Source organism: Entelurus aequoreus, linkage group LG09 (assembly GCF_033978785.1).
Source record: "Entelurus aequoreus isolate RoL-2023_Sb linkage group LG09, RoL_Eaeq_v1.1, whole genome shotgun sequence".
Taxonomy (NCBI): domain Eukaryota; kingdom Metazoa; phylum Chordata; class Actinopteri; order Syngnathiformes; family Syngnathidae; genus Entelurus; species Entelurus aequoreus.
In genome coordinates, this window is record NC_084739.1 from 58615597 (window position 1) to 58633949 (window position 18353).

Sequence of the window (18353 nt, forward strand, 5' to 3'; positions counted from 1 at the left end):
CTAATCTTGGTGTGCAAAACGTTCACAGAATGTGCAGTATGGGTGTTAATATAGGTTTTTCACTGTCTTAACACACAGTCGTTTAGTGCGCAATATGTATTATTTATTACTCGTTTTTAGTTATTCATTACGCTTTACTCTTGTTACTGTATGTAAAAATCTGCACAGCAACACATAATTTCCCATGTGGGATAAATAAAGTCCATACTATCCTAAAGAAACACATTTAGCTGTTATATAATATCTGAAGAACAAGGGATAATACAACAGTATAATAAGACACTTTATTCATATATATATATATATATATATATATATATATATATACACATACAGTTGTGCTCAAAAGTTTACATACACTTGTGAAAGACATAATGCCATGGCTGTCTTGAGTTTCCAATACTTTCTGTTGTCAATCATAATCACTCACATGACGTTAAGAGGCCATGCCATGAAGCTGATTTGATTTGATTGTAACTTTTCTACATCACCAAAATTGATCATGTATGTTGCTGTATGTATACTTTTGACCAAGCAGATTTGGTCACATTTTCAGTAGACCTGTTGGAGCCTATCTATATTATTTATTTATTAATTGTTTTGACAATGAAATTAAATAATGCCAATGATGCTGTTGATGAATTATTGGATGTTTTAGATGAATTATGATTGACTGATTGTTTTCAGCTGCTCACGCTCCTCCTGGTGAGCCACTTCCTCCTCCTGTGATTAAGAAGACAGGACAGCTGTGGGCTCCCTTTGTCTGTCTATCCTGTTGAAGGCGTGAGGAGTGGAACAGTTTGTTTACTGCTAAATACGTTATTTTGATTATGTTGAAGTCAACCACGGAGAATATGTTTTGTTTGTGAAAATAAATTATGATCATTTGGAATCTCGACATATCTCCGCGAGTGCTTATTAAGGAATTTAGTGAGTCATAAACCTCCTCCTCAGGACTACTCTGCTATCTTTATTTTTACTTTTTTGAACGCTAGACTAGGGTAGCCGTAACAAGACCCATAATAAATTCATAAAAGGACCAAACTTCATGAATATTTTTTGTGACCAACAAGTATGTGCTCCAATCACTCTATAACAGAGTTGTAGAAATTATTGGAAACTCAAAACAGCCATGACATTATGTTCTTTACAAGTGTATGTAAACTTTTGACCACGAATATAAAGCGTTATATACTCCCATACAGTAAGTGGCGGTCTGCATCTTTAAAGTTATGGCGACAACCCGCTATTGAACCGAAGAACAAGAAGATTGTCTACTTCCGGGGCATTCCGTATATAGGCGTAGTTTATTTATTTCCGCGCGAAAGTTGTCTGTGCCTTGTGTGTGACCAGTGACCACATATATTTCATGTCTACCGTGTTTGCCCGAGAGTAAATTTTTTGATTTTACTTATTAACCATGGCTCAGGGTCGCGTTACAGATTTTTTCTCTCAGCGAAAGAAAGGAGCGACTGCTTCGGCGAAACAAGCGACACATATTGGTGTTGTGAATCCTGGCGGGTCAAAAAGCAGCGCCATAAACACAAGATCTTCAAACCAAGACATATTCTTCAGGTCGTCCTCAAGTCAAGTTCACGATGAGTTTGTGCGAGTCATCGACGCTGCGGCGGGTTTATCTACGGACGAGTCTACTACCAGCAAGTTGACTCAAGATGTACCCCGCAGTCCCCGGACCCCGGAGCGACCCTCACCCAACGCAGACCCTGGGGCAGACGTCGTCTCTACAACCGCACGGCACAGCACAGCGAGAAAAAGACGAAAAGTAGAAGTTGATAATGTCGGAAAAACGACACAAACGGCCAGAAAGAAGCTTGTTCTTTCGCATCCAAAACCACAGGTAACTCTTTGATTGTATCAAGTCGAATAAATTTGTTTCCATGCACTAACTATTCGTATTCCAACCCAATTAAATATGATTTATTGATGTGATACACATATTTAATCACAGTAGTAATAATAGTATTAAATACAGCGATGTTAGACCTACGATAGTTTATCGTATTTATACGATAATCTCAATAATGCCCAAAATCCCCCTTTTTTTTTTAATGGAACAACAAACATACATTTATAATGCACACAAAAGTCAAGGCAATTTCAAAATAACCAACAATCTACACATCAGTTTGAGCAAATCACGACATCAGCAAAACATGCCAAGGAAAGAAAACAAAAGCAAATACAGAGAGTATTAAATATTAATAAATAATAATAAAAATATGGAAAAAAACCAAGACAAAAATCAAAAATCAATTTTAAATGTTTTTAACAAAGATATCAATTTAAGGGCTTTTGTATAGGGCTGCAACTAATTTGATAATCGATTAGTCTGTCGATTATTACTTCGATTAATCGATTAATAATCGGATAAAAGAGACAAACTACATTTCTATCCTTTCCAGTATTTTATTGGAAAGAAAACAGCATACTGGCACCATACTTATTTTGATTATTGTTCCTCAGCTTTTTGTAAATGTTGCAGTGTATAAATAAAGGTTTATTTAAAAAAAAAATAAAAAAAAATAGTAGCCTCTGCACATGCGCATAGCATAGATCCAACGAATCGATGACTAAATTAATCGCCAACTATTTTTATAATCGATTTTAATCGATTAGTTGTTGCAGCCCTACTTTTGTACTTTTAATCATCCTCCAAGATTTATTTGATAATTGTAAACCTTTAAGCCAATTAGAAAATGTAGGCCATACTTTCATAAATCGACATTTATGTAGAAAATGTTTTGCCTGGAGCATAATAATGTTGACAAACATTTCTATGTTAAGTCGTTGATAAAAATACCAAATTTGATCTCTTTTATAGCGAATGGGGACGTCGCCACACCCCAAAATCCCCACAGAGGCACTTCCGGGTTTCAGGCCATGTTCTAGAGCAGTGGTCCCCAACCACATATTTGCTACCGGGCCACACAGAAACGTTTATTAATTTATAAACTACCGCATTTTCTCCAATTTAACTTTCGCCTGTCCCACCAAACTCACCAATATGCTTGTTAATAGATGTATATTACAACTCTTTTGTTACAGTACATGGGACAATGCACATTGATGGACATGAAACATGTTAATGTGCCAGATTGTAGCCAAAGGCACATTTTTCATTTTGTTTATCTGCCATACGTAGAAAGCCAGTCTGTGAAAATAATGCATACATTAAAACGGTCCTTGGTGGAAAAAAGGTTGGGGAATTCTGGTCTAGAGCAGAGTTGTCCAAAGTACGGCCTGTCGAAGTCTTCAATGCGGCCCGTGAGACGTCATAAGTTTAACAAGATGATTAGATTGCGGTGTATTTTAGCCTAGATTGATTCCACAGCAAATTAGTTTGGACTGGGAAGTTTTTGCAGCCCCCATGTGGAGGTCGATGCAATCATTAGTTGATGACCACAAGTTTGTTTTCAAGTACCCCCAGAACAGCATCAATATATATGACCCAATCCAAACATTTCCCTACTCATAGTTTAAATGAACTATAACCTACAATAAAGTCAACACACGGCCGCATAAAACACACATCCTGCTCATTGAACTTTGTGGACATTATAAAACACATGTAATTTGAAATTAAACATTCATTAGAGTGCATGATGGGTGATGCATGTAAAACACTGTTTGGCGCATTTTAGCTGCTTAATATTTCTGATTGATTACCAAACTTGAGTGAAGACGTCAGGGAGGTAATCAAGGTAGGCGTCGAACTTTCACATACTCTTGACTATTAAATGTTTTAGCGTTGGGTGGGGTTAAAGTGGAAGTCGTTAATGTTTTGTGTTATTGTTCAGTCTGCTATAGCTTGATTCAATCAATCCTAATTGAAGTGTTGTTTTGGTACAAAAGACTTGTTACGCCACATTCAGTGCTCTGCTGTGTGGCATAGAAAGCATCGTAATGTGTGTATATTTGTGTTTGTGTGTGCGTGCGCGCATCCATATATCAGCGAAAATATGTCTTTATCGCAGCTTGTACTGTATTTTTTAATTTTTGCTGAACTTCCTTCTTCAATTTGGTATGAATTTGCATGACTTAAATCACTGCCATCGAGACAGTCTGGTAACATTCAAAGAACGTCAAATGTAACATTTCGGGAACTGAAAAAAATGCTTGCCGTTTGCATCAATATGGAACCAAAAAGCAACCCAAACTCACCCTTTGGGTAACGTTAATTGTCCAAAAGGCTAACGCAATCACATCGTTCTGGGAACCAAAAATGGTTAGCTGGGCTAGGTGTAAAAACAGTTGTGTAAACGTGATCACTCTGAGACAGCACACATAGTAAATAATGATAAATAAAACAAAAACTGAAGTTAGTGTAGTGATTTCGATATCAAATTTATTTACATGCTTAATTAATTACACACACACATATACATATGTATATATACATACACACACACTTCAGAACTGTATAAATATATATATATTATAGTAGGGCCGCAACTAACGAATATTTTGATCGTCGATTAGTCAACGGTTATCTTAACGATTAGTCGACTCGTCGGATAATAAAGCGTACACATATTTAATGGCAGTAATTTTCCATTGACTTTTAAATGCAGCTTACGTTGTTTTAGACGTGCTTACGAACAACAAATATCTAATTGATTCATTAATTCATAAATATTTATACTGTAACTGTGCTGCTCATTCAGCTGTTTAAAAAAAAAAAAAATTAAAATGTTTCCATTAAAACGAAAGGAAAGGCAAAGTGCTAGAAAAGAATAACCTTGTTTATGTATTAAAAACAGTTAAAATAGCAGCAAAGAAAACACAAAATCTAACTTCCTCAAAAAGAAAATAAGCATTTTGTGATGATGTTTAAAAAGCTGCACACTGCTTTGACTATTGATTAACTCTCGGCAGTTTTAGCACTCTAATAGACTCAATGTATAGAATTCTATCTTAATTCTTAAAATGTTGACCATTTAATAGATTGTATAATCTTATAGTACCTCTGCATTGGTGTCTGTCTCTCTCTGAGTCACGGTTGTGTTAGGGCTTTTTATTATTGTGTTGTCGTTTGTCTTTGTTGTGGCTTATTCAATCGTGCTGTAGCTGAAAGTTGTTGTTATAATTTATATTGTATTGTGGTGTTTACGTTTATTTTGACCTTTTCTTGACCAATGTAAGTATCCATCATTTTTGTCTTGAGGATGCCACAGACGGGCAAACAAGCTTAACGTTTAACTTCCTTATTATTAAAAGTGCTAATTTTCATTTTAAGTGTGTCGTTCCTAAATCCAATGTTTTCCTTTTTGTAGCATTGATAAAATTGATTGATTTCCTTTTAAAACAATATTGGATCGATACTTATCTTCTGAAAGGTAAATTTGCCGTGCACAGATTGATTATACTGGACATTTAGGAATACAAATCAACATATCAATCATTACACCCCTAGTTTTTAGTATATGGTATAGCTGAGGAATTGAATCGGAGCAAACTGACATTTTTTTATTAATTCACACATGTTAAAATTGAAATTTCAATGTTGATTATATATATATATTTTTTTTTTTCAAGAATGGGGGTTATGGCAAGCAGTAAAAAAACATTTATTTAAACTATTTTCCCTAAAATTCTCAGAGGCTTAAAATGTGTTTAATCAGTTTACTTGATTAATCGAACAAACTAATCGATAGATTGCCCAATTACTAAACTAATCGATAGCTGCAGCCCTAAGTGTAAACTTTCTTAGAAACATTCTTGATGATTCTGTTCAGGGCGGCCCATGTTGCTCTAATGTTGTTTTTGTTCTTGTCTAATAGACTGTAGTATTCTTTCTGACGTACACATACATACAGTAAAAATTTGTTTTATTCTTCAGTGAGAGTCGAACCATCTCACTTCTGTTGCAAGGCGTTAGTCCCTATAGACTAGTGGTTCTTAACCTGGGTTCGATCGAACCCTAAGGGTTCGGTGAGTCGGCCTCAGGGGTTCGGCGGAGGTCAAGACACACCCGACTCATCGTGTAAATAAAAACTTCTCCCTATCAGCGTATTACGGATACGGCAACAGCAGAAGTCACACTGATTTGCAGGTGTGTAATTTGTTGTGAGTTTATGCACTGTGTTGGTTTTGTTCTTTGAACAAGGTGATGTTCATGCACGGTTCATTTTGTGCACCAGTAAAAAAAACATGGTAACACTTTAGTAATGGGAACATATTCATCATTAATTAGTTGCTTATTAACATGCAAATTAGTAACATATTGGCTCTTAACTAGTCATTATTAAGTACTTATTAATGCCTTATTTGGCATGGCCTTATTATAACTCTAACCCTGGCTCTAACCCTAACCAAATAACTCTAAATTAAGTCTTTGTTACTTAGAATATGTTCCCCATACTAAAGTGTTACCAAAAACATATAACTTTGTCTTGAATTTGAAAAAAAACATTTTATTTTTAACTAAAGAAGGGTTCGGTGAATGCGCATATGAAACTGGTGGGGTTCGGTACCTCCAACAAGGTTAAGAACCACTGCTATAGACTGAGCTCTTGCAGTGAGAAGACAGCAAAACCTTTGCTTAACAGCTGTTATGTGTTTATTATAAAATATCAATGGAGGATGCACAGTAGGATGTGGTGTGATCAATATTGTGGACTGCTTTAACTATTTACAATGGCATGGCAAAAATATATATGTTGTACAACTGCCAACATATAGTGCAATCCAGTAACTTTGATCATTCTCAGTGGTAACAGAGAAATGATACTAATGGGCTATGGCACAAAAATAGTAGCTGTTCTATTGTCACAAGTCTAAAGAAACTCCATCTTTCAGGGTCTCTGCAGAGAAGATATTACAGCTCTCAAGTCTCGCCTTCAGAGGATCAAAAAACAAGCTGAATCATCTAGTGCTATATCGTCGTCTTCAGTTCCACTGACTTTGGATTCATCCTCCAAGTCAGTTGTAACCAAAGCGAAGGAACTTGCAGCTAAAGCTAAGTCAAAGAAGGCGAAGGACACAGAGGAAGAAAGGAGACAGAAAGACACACTAGCTCAAGAAAGGTGAGAATATATAATTGGCAAGCTTTTGTTTTCTCACAGCATGTACAGTGCTCTTGTTTTTGCTTATACATTTGACTTGTCTCTCAGTATCCAACAGCCAGCATACCAGCAGTATCACAATTTAGCCCAAGATACTCCCCCTGGCCTCTCCTTGCCTTATCAGTTCAAGATCCTGGCCGAGATGTTTAGGAGCATGGACACAGTGGTTGCTATGCTGTTCAACCGTTCCGAGACAGCTACATTCTCCAAGATCAAACGGGGAGTTCAGGATATGATGCACAAGTAGGTGTGACTATACATTGAACCAAAGTGCTTTGTTCATAGACACATTTGTAGTTTAATTAATTCATTTTTTTAAACTAATTAAATAAAAATGTTTTTAAATTAAAATGTTAATTAAACGTTTTATTTTGATTACATAATTTTTTATTTTTTCCAGTTTTAAAAAAATGTGCGCTTATTCTGTTTTATGGTTGTACAACCACTTCATAATGTAACACACAGCACAGTATTGGTATTAGGAGTGGAACGGTTATCAAAATGCATTGTTTGGCTCTTGTCACGGATTTGTTGCACACTTTTTGGTACTGTGTACATTGTTCTTTTTAACACCCCAGAATACCAATCAGTTTTGGTTCTTGGAAAAAAGGCCACACGCCACACTGGCTCGCAAACATGCTTTGCAAGACGTGAGCATTAAAAAAATCATTGAGTGTCGGCAATGCATTATGGCTGACTGCAACACAAATAACATTTTCCAGCATCCAACATCTAACAACTCTCCTCTTAACCACGACCACTCCATCCTTCTATATGCTACCGCTTGTCCCTCTTGGGGTTGCTAAATACTGATTTTTGTTGATTTATTATGGATACAAAACAAAGCAATGATATAATAAAACCAAATGGACAGCTAAAAAAAGACTCTCCTGTTCAACCATAATTTGTTGCTGTGCACAACGAAAATCGAAAATCGCTAATGTTCAATTGAAATATGGCCAGCACGCATTTTGAAGAAGCAACTTCATTCAAATGCACCAGACTCGAGACACGTTTCGCTGTTGCAGGCAGCTCACCAGTGAAAGACTCGTGCACTAATCACTAACCGACAATTAACGCCCTAATCACTCGCTGACAACTAGAGATGTCCGATTATATCGGACTGCCGATATTATCGGCCGATAAATGCTTTAAAATGTAATATCGGAAATTATCGGTATCGGTTTCAAAAAGTTAAATTTATGACTTTTTAAAACGCCGCTGTGTACACGGACATAGGCAGGAGTACAGAGCGCCAATAAACCTTAAAGGCACTGCCTTTGCGTGCCGGCCCAATCACATGATATCTACTGCTTTTTACACACACAAGTGAATGCAAGGCATACTTGGTCAACAGCCATACAGGTCACACTGAGGGTGGTCATATAAACAACTTTAACACTGTTACAAATAGCGCCACACTGTGAACCCACACCAAAAAAGAATGACAAACACATTGCGAGACAACATCCACACCATAACACAACAGAACAAATACCCAAAACCCCTTGCAGCACTAACTCTACAATATACACCCCCGCCCACCTCAACCTCCTCATGCTCTCTCAGGGAGAGCATGTCCCAAATTCCAAGCTGCTGTTTTGAGGCATGTTAAAAAAAATAATGCACTTTGTGACTTCAATAATAAATATGGCAGTGCCATGTTGGCATTTTTTTCAATAACTTGAGTTGATTTATTTTGGAAAACCTTGTTACATTGTTAAATGCATCCAGCGGGTCATCACAACAAAATTAGGCATAATAATGTGTTAATTCCACGACTGTATATATCAGTATCGGTTGATATCGGAATCGGTAATTAAGAGTTGGACAATATCGGAATATCGAATATCGGCAAAAAAGCCATTATGGGACATTTCTACTGACAACTAGTGCGCTAATCGCTAGTTAACAACTAGCGTGGTAATCTCTAGCTGGCAACAAGAGTGTTTATGGCTAGCTGACAACAAAGCGTGAATCGCTAGCTAAAAACTAGACCACTCACTTCATGTTAGCATTTAAAATCGTTAGCTATCTTAAATGCTAACATGAATATAATAATGCAATTGTTCATTCATGTTATATGTAGGTCTGGGCAATGTATCGATTTTATCAATATATGTAAGTTTTTTTGTTGCAGACGATTTAAAAAATCAAAAATCTATTTTCTTCTCATGCCCCGTACTTTCTGCCCCTCAGAAGCTTCCGTAGCTTGCGCAGGCCCCTTAGTTCCTTAGCAGCACACCTACTGTAGCAAAACATGGCTAATGCTAATGAGAGCGAGACGTTTGTTCCAAAGAAAAGAAAAGTGTTTTTCAGTACTTAAGTTTTGCGGTAACCTGTATGAAATAAATGATTGCACGCTGCCAAGTTTATAAAGGTAGCAGCACAAAAAACGTCTTCCTGCATCTTAAACCGAAGCCTGCAGTCGAGTGCGGGAAATGCAACTGTTTACGAGGCGGACATGACCGCAACAACAAACATATCATGTAAGATAAGAAAGAAGCACAGTGAAAAACTATAGTCCTCTCAATGTTTTACTTGATTATTTATTTACAGAAGTTCTTTGTTCAAGACTGAAGTTTTAAGTTTTCACTATTATTCTCAATGTTGGAGATAATTATTTGCATGCAATGCAACTTATTTTTTTAACGGAAGTATTTTATTCAAGACTGAAGTATTACTTCCCAGAGTTAGCTCTTAATTTAGTTCTATGAAATTGATTCCATAAAAAGTAAAAGTTTTATTTGGTCTAAAATAAAACATTATTCAAATGATAATTTGCAATGTCATTTCACTCTACTGGTTTTCGATCAAATAAACAAACTTGTTTTGAATTATATCTGTCATTTGTGTTCAACGGTTTCTTTTAAAAGTATGGGGAAAATTCGTAAAGTGAATCTTTTGTGAAAAAATCACACATTTAATTTTTTAGCAAGATCGCCCAGGCCTAGTTATGTGTTATCATTTATTCACATTCAACTACATGACAGTGTGTTGGCTCAATGTTCATGTGTATTTACAAACATTTCATTGGTGGAAAAATTGCGGGGGGAAATTATAAGTTATGTAACAATATAAGAATTTCATATCACGGTTACTGTGACCAAAGCTATCATTATTATTGCGGCATTGTTGAATGTGCTCAAAAATTACTTAGATACACACACTGAAATATTTTTGACCAAGTTATTTTTTATTAAAACATAACTTCAATAAGTAGACCCAGTATTTTGTGTTTCATTATGCTTCGCTGATAGTGTTTTATCTGTTTTAATGAATAAACTGTTGTTTTAAATATTGGTTTGTACTTTAGCACTTTAAGATTTATTTAAATAAAAAGTGCATAACAAACGCAATTATTACCATTTATTATTTCTAGCAGGTGTTGCGTCCTAATATATTCAGTGGTCCTTGAACGCACCACCGCATCTTAGGAAAGATTGAGCACACTTTGTAGGTTTAGTGTGCACAATTAAATAGCTTAGTTGCTCAGACAGCAATGTGTTTTTATAAGTTTAGAATTTGGTGTGTTTCTTAATAGGGAAATATGCATTTATACATTTAATTTAAGCTTTCAAGCCGGCCCCAGTCAGTCCATGAGTTTATCAAAGTGCAGTCAATCTTGGTTTTTCGATCATATTAATTTAAAACTTCTAACTGTCGGGAGTTTTACCGCAGTTATTATTATTACCTAAATTATATACTTTTGAAAATCTAACAAAGATTTCATGGCTCCTCTGCAGGACCCCCTGGGGATAGAGGACCCCTGTTTGTGTGTTCGTGGATATTAGTGTTTCAAATTAATTTGCCTCCTCTTCTTGGTGTCTGCAGGCGATTTGAAGAAGATCACATTGGTCAAATAACGACAGTATTTCCTAAGGCCTATACATTCAGACAGGAAAAGAACATCCCGACATTCAACTGCTGCATTAAGAAAGGCAGCTACCAGCTCACCGTGGAACCTGTCATTTCTAATGGTATGACAACTGTTTGTGTGTTGCTATTTGTATTTACCTAAACTGTGGGCTCCTTTTGAAATTGTATTGTTTTTAAAGTAACTGCCACAGTTAGGAGTGGAACATGCTTTTTTTTGTCGTGTCAGATTATGATTAAGCGTATGTCACACTTGGCTTCACTGTAACCACGGTGGGAGACGAGGGAAGACCGGTGTGTTGTTTCCTTTAATGTTACAATTAGGGCTGTAACAACTAATCGATTAAAATCGATTATTAAAATAGTTGCCGATTAATTTAGTCATCGATTCGTTGGATCTATGCTATGCGCATGCACAGATTTTTTTTGTTGATAATTTTTTTTTAAATTTCTTTTTTTTTTAAAATAAACCTTTATTTATAAACTGCAACATTTACAAACAGCTGAGAAACAATAATCAAAATGAGTATGGTGCCAGTATGCTGTTTTTTCCCAATAAAATACTGGATAGGATAGAAATGTAGTTTGTCTCTTTTATCCGATTATTAATCGATTAATCGAAGTAATAATCGACAGATTAATCGATTATCAAATTAATCGTTAGTTGCAGCCCTAGTTACAATGTTATGCAGGGGTATAGTTCTAACAATTCTATAGAAAAATTACACTATTTATAGTCAGGGTGGAGAGTGAGGGGTGCAAAATATTTTCTTCTTCCTGTGGGGGAGGGCATAACAAAAAAATATTTGAGAAACACTGCTCTAGGGTAATAAAGTAAAAAGACTAAAGAATCACACGTCAAATATTTATTTTTAGATATGGACCAAAAAAACTTTCGAAATGATCATATATTCTTGTTTGGTAAAAATGATCAAATTAAATGTATAAACAAAAAGAACAGAAAGAAGTCTTGGCCTTAAGTCCACTCAATTTAAAAAAAAAAAATATATATATATAAGCATAAGCTGCCACCTTACCGTGGTAGAGGAGTTTGCGTGTCCCAATGATCCTAGGAGCTATGTTGTCTGGGGGCTTCCATGCCCCTGGTAGGGTCTCCCAAGACAAACAGGTCCTAGGTGAGGGATCAGACAAAGAGCAGCTCGAAGACTTCTATGGAAATACAAGAACCGAGACTCAGATTTTCCTCGCCCGGACGCGGGTCACCGGGGCCCCCCTCTGGAGCCAGGCCCGGAGTTGGGGCACGATGGCGAGCGCCTGGTGGCCGGGCCTGTCCCCATGGGGCCCGGCCGGGCACAGCCCGAAGAGGCAACGTGGGTCCCCCCTCCAATGGGCTCACCACCTGTAGCAGGGGCCATAGAGGTCGGGTGCAATGTGAGCTGGGCGGCAGCCGAAGGCAGGGCACTTGGCGGTCCGATCCTCTGCTACAGAAGCTAGCTCTTGGGACGTGGCACGTCACCTCGCTGGGGGGGAAGGAGCCTGAGCTAGTGCGCGAGGTGGAGAAGTTCCGGCTAGATATAGTCGGACTCACTTCGACGCACAGCAAGGGCTCTGTAACCAGTTCTCTCGAGAGGGGCTGGACTCTCTTCCACTCTGGCGTTGCCAGCAGTGAGAGGCGACGGGCTGGGGTGGCAATTCTTGTTGCCCCCCGGCTCAGAGCCGGCGGCAAATTTTATTGACTAATCGTTGAAGCCCTACTCCCCAAACCTTTGGCCATCCAGTGCCTGTGTATTTTTAGTAGCATTGAGGGTACTTCTATTTATTGTACCTCATTAGGTCTTAGCGTGCCAAAGAGGTTGAACAGACAATGGACCACCACCAAAGAGATGGTGCCCTTCTTGCATTTGCCATACTTTTTGTCAATGAAATGGCAAAGTAATCCGGGATATTGCATAATCAAGCCTACAGTGGATCAGTGGATGGTGACACAATGAAACAGGTGATTTACAACAACGTGCTTTGATCATTTTTAGGTCAACAGGAAGCTAGACCTCTCCTAACAGCCTCTAATCTTTTGGCAAGAAGACGCACCTTCCATCAGAACCTGGTTTCCATTGTTAAACACCACCACAAGGTCAGTAACTGTTTCATATGCATTTAGTTCTTATAGGATAGTCAGAAAGTCCTGTGCACTGATGGAAATGATCAATTAAGTAATCTCTTCTTTTCAACAGGTTTTTCTCTGCTCTTTAGTACCTCCGGTGTGCATACCAGAAGTCAAACTGACCCGCTGGCACCCTAACTTTAATGTGGACACTGTGCCAGCTGTGCAGGCAAGCTTACTGCCACAACCCCCTTGCCTTGAGAAACTTGCCACTGCCCAGGAAGTGTTAGACAAAGCCCATTCTGTCATTACTCCCAAGGTACTCACCCAAATGTTTTGGGTTTTACATGTAGTATTTACAAATAGACTTTGTACAATTTCATTTGTATGTGATTGAATTTCTTCTACACAGATGGAGAAGGCTCTGGTTTCTCTCGTCCAGAAGGCCGAAGATAAAAGAGCAGAATGTAGAGAGACCACTCCGCAAAACTTAAACTGCACCCAAACGCCTGCTTCAACTCCAATTCCTAATTCCCTGAAAGGAGTGTCCCAGTCCTTGTTGAGCAGGGTAAGTGTACAATATTTTTAGGTAAATCTTCCGACTTTTAGTATTACCGTTTCAAATCAAAATTATTGTAAAAATGTGATGGATTACTGCTTAAAACTGCTCATTCCCTGGAGAAGCAAGCTTGCGATAGCTGGATAGCTAGCATAAATACCAACATGAATAAAAGGAACATTTCCTATTAAGAAACAAGATACCTCAATCTAAACTTGTTTTAACACATTGTTGTCTGAGCAACCAAAATACTCAATTGTGCACAATAAAACTGCTGCCACTGACAGCAACAGAGCACCGAAAGAATATTCAATCTAAAATTTGGTAAATTTGGGGATTTTATTTTTTATTTTTTAAATGGTCTGTTGGATAAAAGTATGGACATTTGTAACGTTTGGAAAGCAGCGATATCGAAAAGGTAAGCGGCTAATGAATCAAAACACTGGGAACTGTTGAGAACAGGAACCAGTTTTCTAATCCCATCCCCATAGTTTTTTTGGGGTGGTCAGCTTTCCATTACAAAACTGTGCTTTTAGGTGTCGTACCAGGTTTTGAGTGTGGAAATGAGTCACTAGGCGAGTACAGCCGTGGCAAAAATGTTGAATAAATAATGTTGTTGGAAAGTCTTTGTTCACATAATGGTCGGAGTTACTTGAAGTGATTTATTTACTGTTAAATCTGTTTGGCCTTCTAGATTCGTGCAAAGGAAGCCCAGAAGCTCCAGGCGGCTATGACTCGAAACCCATTTCAAGAAGAGCGCCTCTTGATGATGTCACAGCTCGGGGACCTTGCAAGGATTCTTCGGAATATTTTTGTATCCGAGAAGAAACCTGCATTAACAATGGAAGTTGCTTGTAATCGGACGGCCGGCAGCTTCAGATCAGCTCTCAGTTCAGGTTGGTGAACAAGATGCAGTGTAAGCCACGTGGAGAGGATTTAGTGAGAATTAAACCTCTGTACTTAAAAACAAAAAACTAAATATCCAATGAGAGACAAAGTAAAGCCTAGTTTACCTGCTGGACATTTGATTTGAAGTGATTTACAGTATGTCGTAGGTTGCTGTGCAGACATGGATGTTTACATTTATAATTCAAATGCCAACCATGTGCATTTTAATCATGAGCAGGGGAAAAAACAGCATTCAGACACCGAATCACGTCTACTTTGTGTTACTCCAATAGGAACCAGATATATAGTCATTCCACGTTTATTTTATGGCTATTAGTTTTAAGCCGGATCAGACGGAAGCGAACTGTGATTGGCTTACACAAACATACAGAGATAACAAGGCTGGGTTGCATCGTCCTCTCAGTAAATGAGGAATTCATAAGCATCAAGTGATTCTTTATCTGATGTAAATAACATTATATAAAGAATTAATGTCAGTGTTTATCTCACTGGCGACGACAAGCGCATCGGATTTAGCGTTGGCATTGGCATTCGGTTCACTCTGGTTGAGGCTAATGACGACACAAGTGGCGTGTAGTGGCTACTTTTAAAGCATATAACAAAGTAAATAGGGAATATTTAATGTGATTTACCTTCCTTCCACTTGTGAATTGCCTCCTTTATTTCACATTCATCCAACAAAGTCTCGTTAGCATCCAGGTATTGTTTGGCAACACGGTCACTGTGGATCGACCACTAACCGCCCAAAATAGTGGAATCACCCTCGTTAGCATTCCATTCAGTTGTAAACAAACGGCACAAAAGAGCATCTGTGTCCAGAGTGTTTCCAACTCCTGTTATTTGTTGGAGGCTACATTGCAGAGTCTTTTAGGAATGATTGAAAGGACAGTGTTGTATGTGCTATAGGTGCTGTCAAAAAAAAATCCATAAAGATTTAAAATAAAATGGGGAAAAATATATAGATTGATAAAATCTATCTCTTAGCTTTGTGTATTTAAATTAAATTTGTTTAAAAATAATAAACAGATAACCATATACTAGTTTAATGACTATATGTCTGAGTAAAACCACTACAAGTTAGAAGTTCCACTAATCACCACACAAGTTCCTGTGAGTCGAAAGTTCCTTTTGTTCTTCTTTCACTCCGTTGTCAGGCATGTTGTATTAGAAAGATACAAAAAATAAGACATGACAGTGTTTCCCATAAACTGCCAAGATACCTGTGGGGGCGTGGCTATGGGCGTGGTCACCATCAAGTAATTTGCATAATTTACTACAATGATATGATTTTGTCTAAAAAGGTTAAAAAAATGTATACTTACTAATTAATAACAGTTTTGTTTTAAACGTCCATCCATCCATCCATTTTAAAATATAATTACAACACTTTATGTACATATTTATATACAGATTTGAACAATAAGTTATTTACTGAAATATATTTATTAATTGTGGTTCTTACAAAAAATATATCTTATAAAATATAAAAGCTAAAATGTCTCTTAAAGCTCTGCCCCTTTAATTAGTGCATACTAAATAATTTAACTTTAGCCTACTACTACAACCATATTATTTACCAGCAACATAAAGTGAAACAGAGGCAGAGGTGTCCTGCCACAGTCAGAAACAAATAAACAGAAAACAGTAGTGGTCAAATACAAATAAGGCAACAAGAGAAGTATCCTACACTTCTCTTTTGTAAAGTAAATCTGAACAGCCTATATGGGCATCTACATTAACTATATGATTTGCCTGAGAAGCTGGACAGGACAAAAAAAAATAAAAAATTTGTGGCGGACGTAATTCTTTCGTGGCGGGCCGCCACAAATAAATGAATGTGTGGGAAACACTGCATGAACACCTTGTCCTCGCATACTGTAACAGTGGTTGTGTGTTCGAAAAATAAGTTTTAGGAACACCCCCAACTGTGTTCAACCCATCAGTGGTCGAAAGAACAGCCCGTCCACTCTAAAGTTCCAAGAATTATTCCAAAGTCCCACCTCGCTGGCAGTAACTAAAAATAGTTCCTGTGTTACTGAATCTACACGGGTAGTTTTTGGTGAAAACACAGGGGGGAATTTTATTTACCCTGGTAATTGGTAAAGTTCCTGGAAAAAACTTCCTGCGATGGAAAAAGAGCCTGATGTGGCCTCGAGTCAAAATCATTTCCCGGGTCTTGTCTAGTCACCTTGTAGTGCCCTCAACCTCCCTAGAAGGTCTTCAAGATGATTGTGTGTATAACCCCTGGCAAAAATAATGAAATAACCAGACATAGAATGTTAGTTCAGTTGTTTAATTGTGTAGAAGGAAAAAAAGCAGATAAACACGACACAAAACTATCGTCATTTCAAATGGAAACGTTCTGGCTTCAAGAAACACCAAGAAAAACAAATTGTGGTAGTCCGTAAGCGTTTCAGTTTTAGATCAAGCAGGGTAAAAATATGAAAACAATTTTCATTTCCAAAGCTAACACCTGCATCAGATGAAATATGTTCATTAGTTTGCAGTGAAAAGGAATGTTCACACCTTGGAATGCTGTTGCACCAGGTGGATTGACATGAATCATGGTGTCAACACTAGAGATGTCAGTTGAAACAAAGGAGAGGAAAATCAAACTTCTTCAAGAAGGTGAAGCCGCTCTGATCTGATTTGACAACTGCAATCAGAGAAAGTTGGAGCAAGATTTTTTCCTAAATCCATATTATTTTCACTCTGCTTGATGGAAAAATGAAACCTAATGACCACCACAATTAATTTTCTTGATTTTTTCAGTCTCTTAAAGCCAGAAAGTTGCTATTTGAAATTAATATAGTTTAGAAACATGTCTGTTATCCATTTGTTTTCTACAAAATTAAACAACTGAATAAACATTCTACAAGTCTGGTGTTTGCATCATTTTTCAGTGGTTGTATAAGAACAGTAAGGAAAACAATTGTCATTGTTTACATCTAAAAAAAAAATCTAAGATTTAAAATAAAATGGGAAAAACATCTATATTGAGAAAATGTTTATGTTGCTCTTCTGAAAGATTTCGTATTCAACTATTATGATCTGTCTGTTCCATCTCAATTTAGGTGCAATGGAGAAACACATCCGTTTGCTGGCAGAGCTGACTCCTGAGTGGCTGACTATCCATCCAATCAGGAAGGACTTCTACCTTAAATTGAACAAGAACATGGATCTAAGTGTGGTTCTGGACAAATTGAGCCACAAACTTCGAGAAGAGGAGAGGCGCTAAGGTTTATAATCCAACCAAAATAATGGAATTATTACGACTATTATGGTCTGTGGTGCGAACCAGCATATCACTGCTGTATGACCCAAAAATATTCCCCTATTTGATGACCCTTACTGGTTTTAAAGAATGATGTGTGTGCAATGTAAGCTTTTGGCCAAGTGTGTGAAAACATAAGCCTAAAGGAGGCTTCACTTGGGCCTCATCATGCCATGTCACTAAAAGTGCATCAACTCTGCGTGTTGTAAGGCAGTTGTGTAAACAAGGTCTATTTTTTCCCTTGAAGGTGTAATGAATGACATGTAAACCATTCTTTTATCTGTACTTTGTTGGGTGAGAATTATGTCATCTTTAATGCACATGCCCTCATTTAAAACAAATAAAAAAAACTAGAGTTCATGCCTCCTAAATTGTATGAATGTGTATTATATTAATGTATATGTACAAACCCCGTTTCCATATGAGTTGGGAAGTTGTGTTAGATGTAAATATAAACGGAATACAATGATTTGCAAATCATTTAACCCATATTCAGTTGAATATGCTACAAAGACAACATATTTGATGTTCAAACTGATCAACTTTTTTTTTTGGCAAATCATTAACTTTAGAATTTGAGGCCAGCAA

At 37.3% G+C, this 18353-nt stretch overlaps 1 protein-coding gene across 1 annotated transcript; it reads left to right on the forward strand.

The window, feature by feature from the left end:
* The first annotated feature begins 1250 nt into the window (after positions 1–1250).
* Positions 1251–18133, forward strand: cdt1 (chromatin licensing and DNA replication factor 1). Its single transcript, XM_062059021.1, has 9 exons — positions 1251–1858; positions 6820–7046; positions 7134–7328; positions 10920–11065; positions 12953–13053; positions 13154–13342; positions 13436–13591; positions 14277–14478; positions 17566–18133. Exons 1-9 carry the CDS (start codon positions 1421–1423, stop codon positions 17727–17729), a joined length of 1818 nt encoding a protein of 605 aa, XP_061915005.1. The 5' UTR covers positions 1251–1420; the 3' UTR covers positions 17730–18133.
* Positions 18134–18353: the final 220 nt, after the last annotated feature.

Excerpts from the sequence above, each read along its gene's own strand:
- cdt1 (XM_062059021.1), top strand. The coding sequence starts at position 1,421 with ATGGCTCAGGGTCGCGTTACAGATTTTTTCTCTCAGCGAAAGAAAGGA. Across the intron at positions 11,066-12,952 it reads GGAACCTGTCATTTCTAATG|GTCAACAGGAAGCTAGACCT; the intron begins GTATGACAACTG and ends GATCATTTTTAG. Across the intron at positions 13,054-13,153 it reads TTGTTAAACACCACCACAAG|GTTTTTCTCTGCTCTTTAGT; the intron begins GTCAGTAACTGT and ends TCTTTTCAACAG.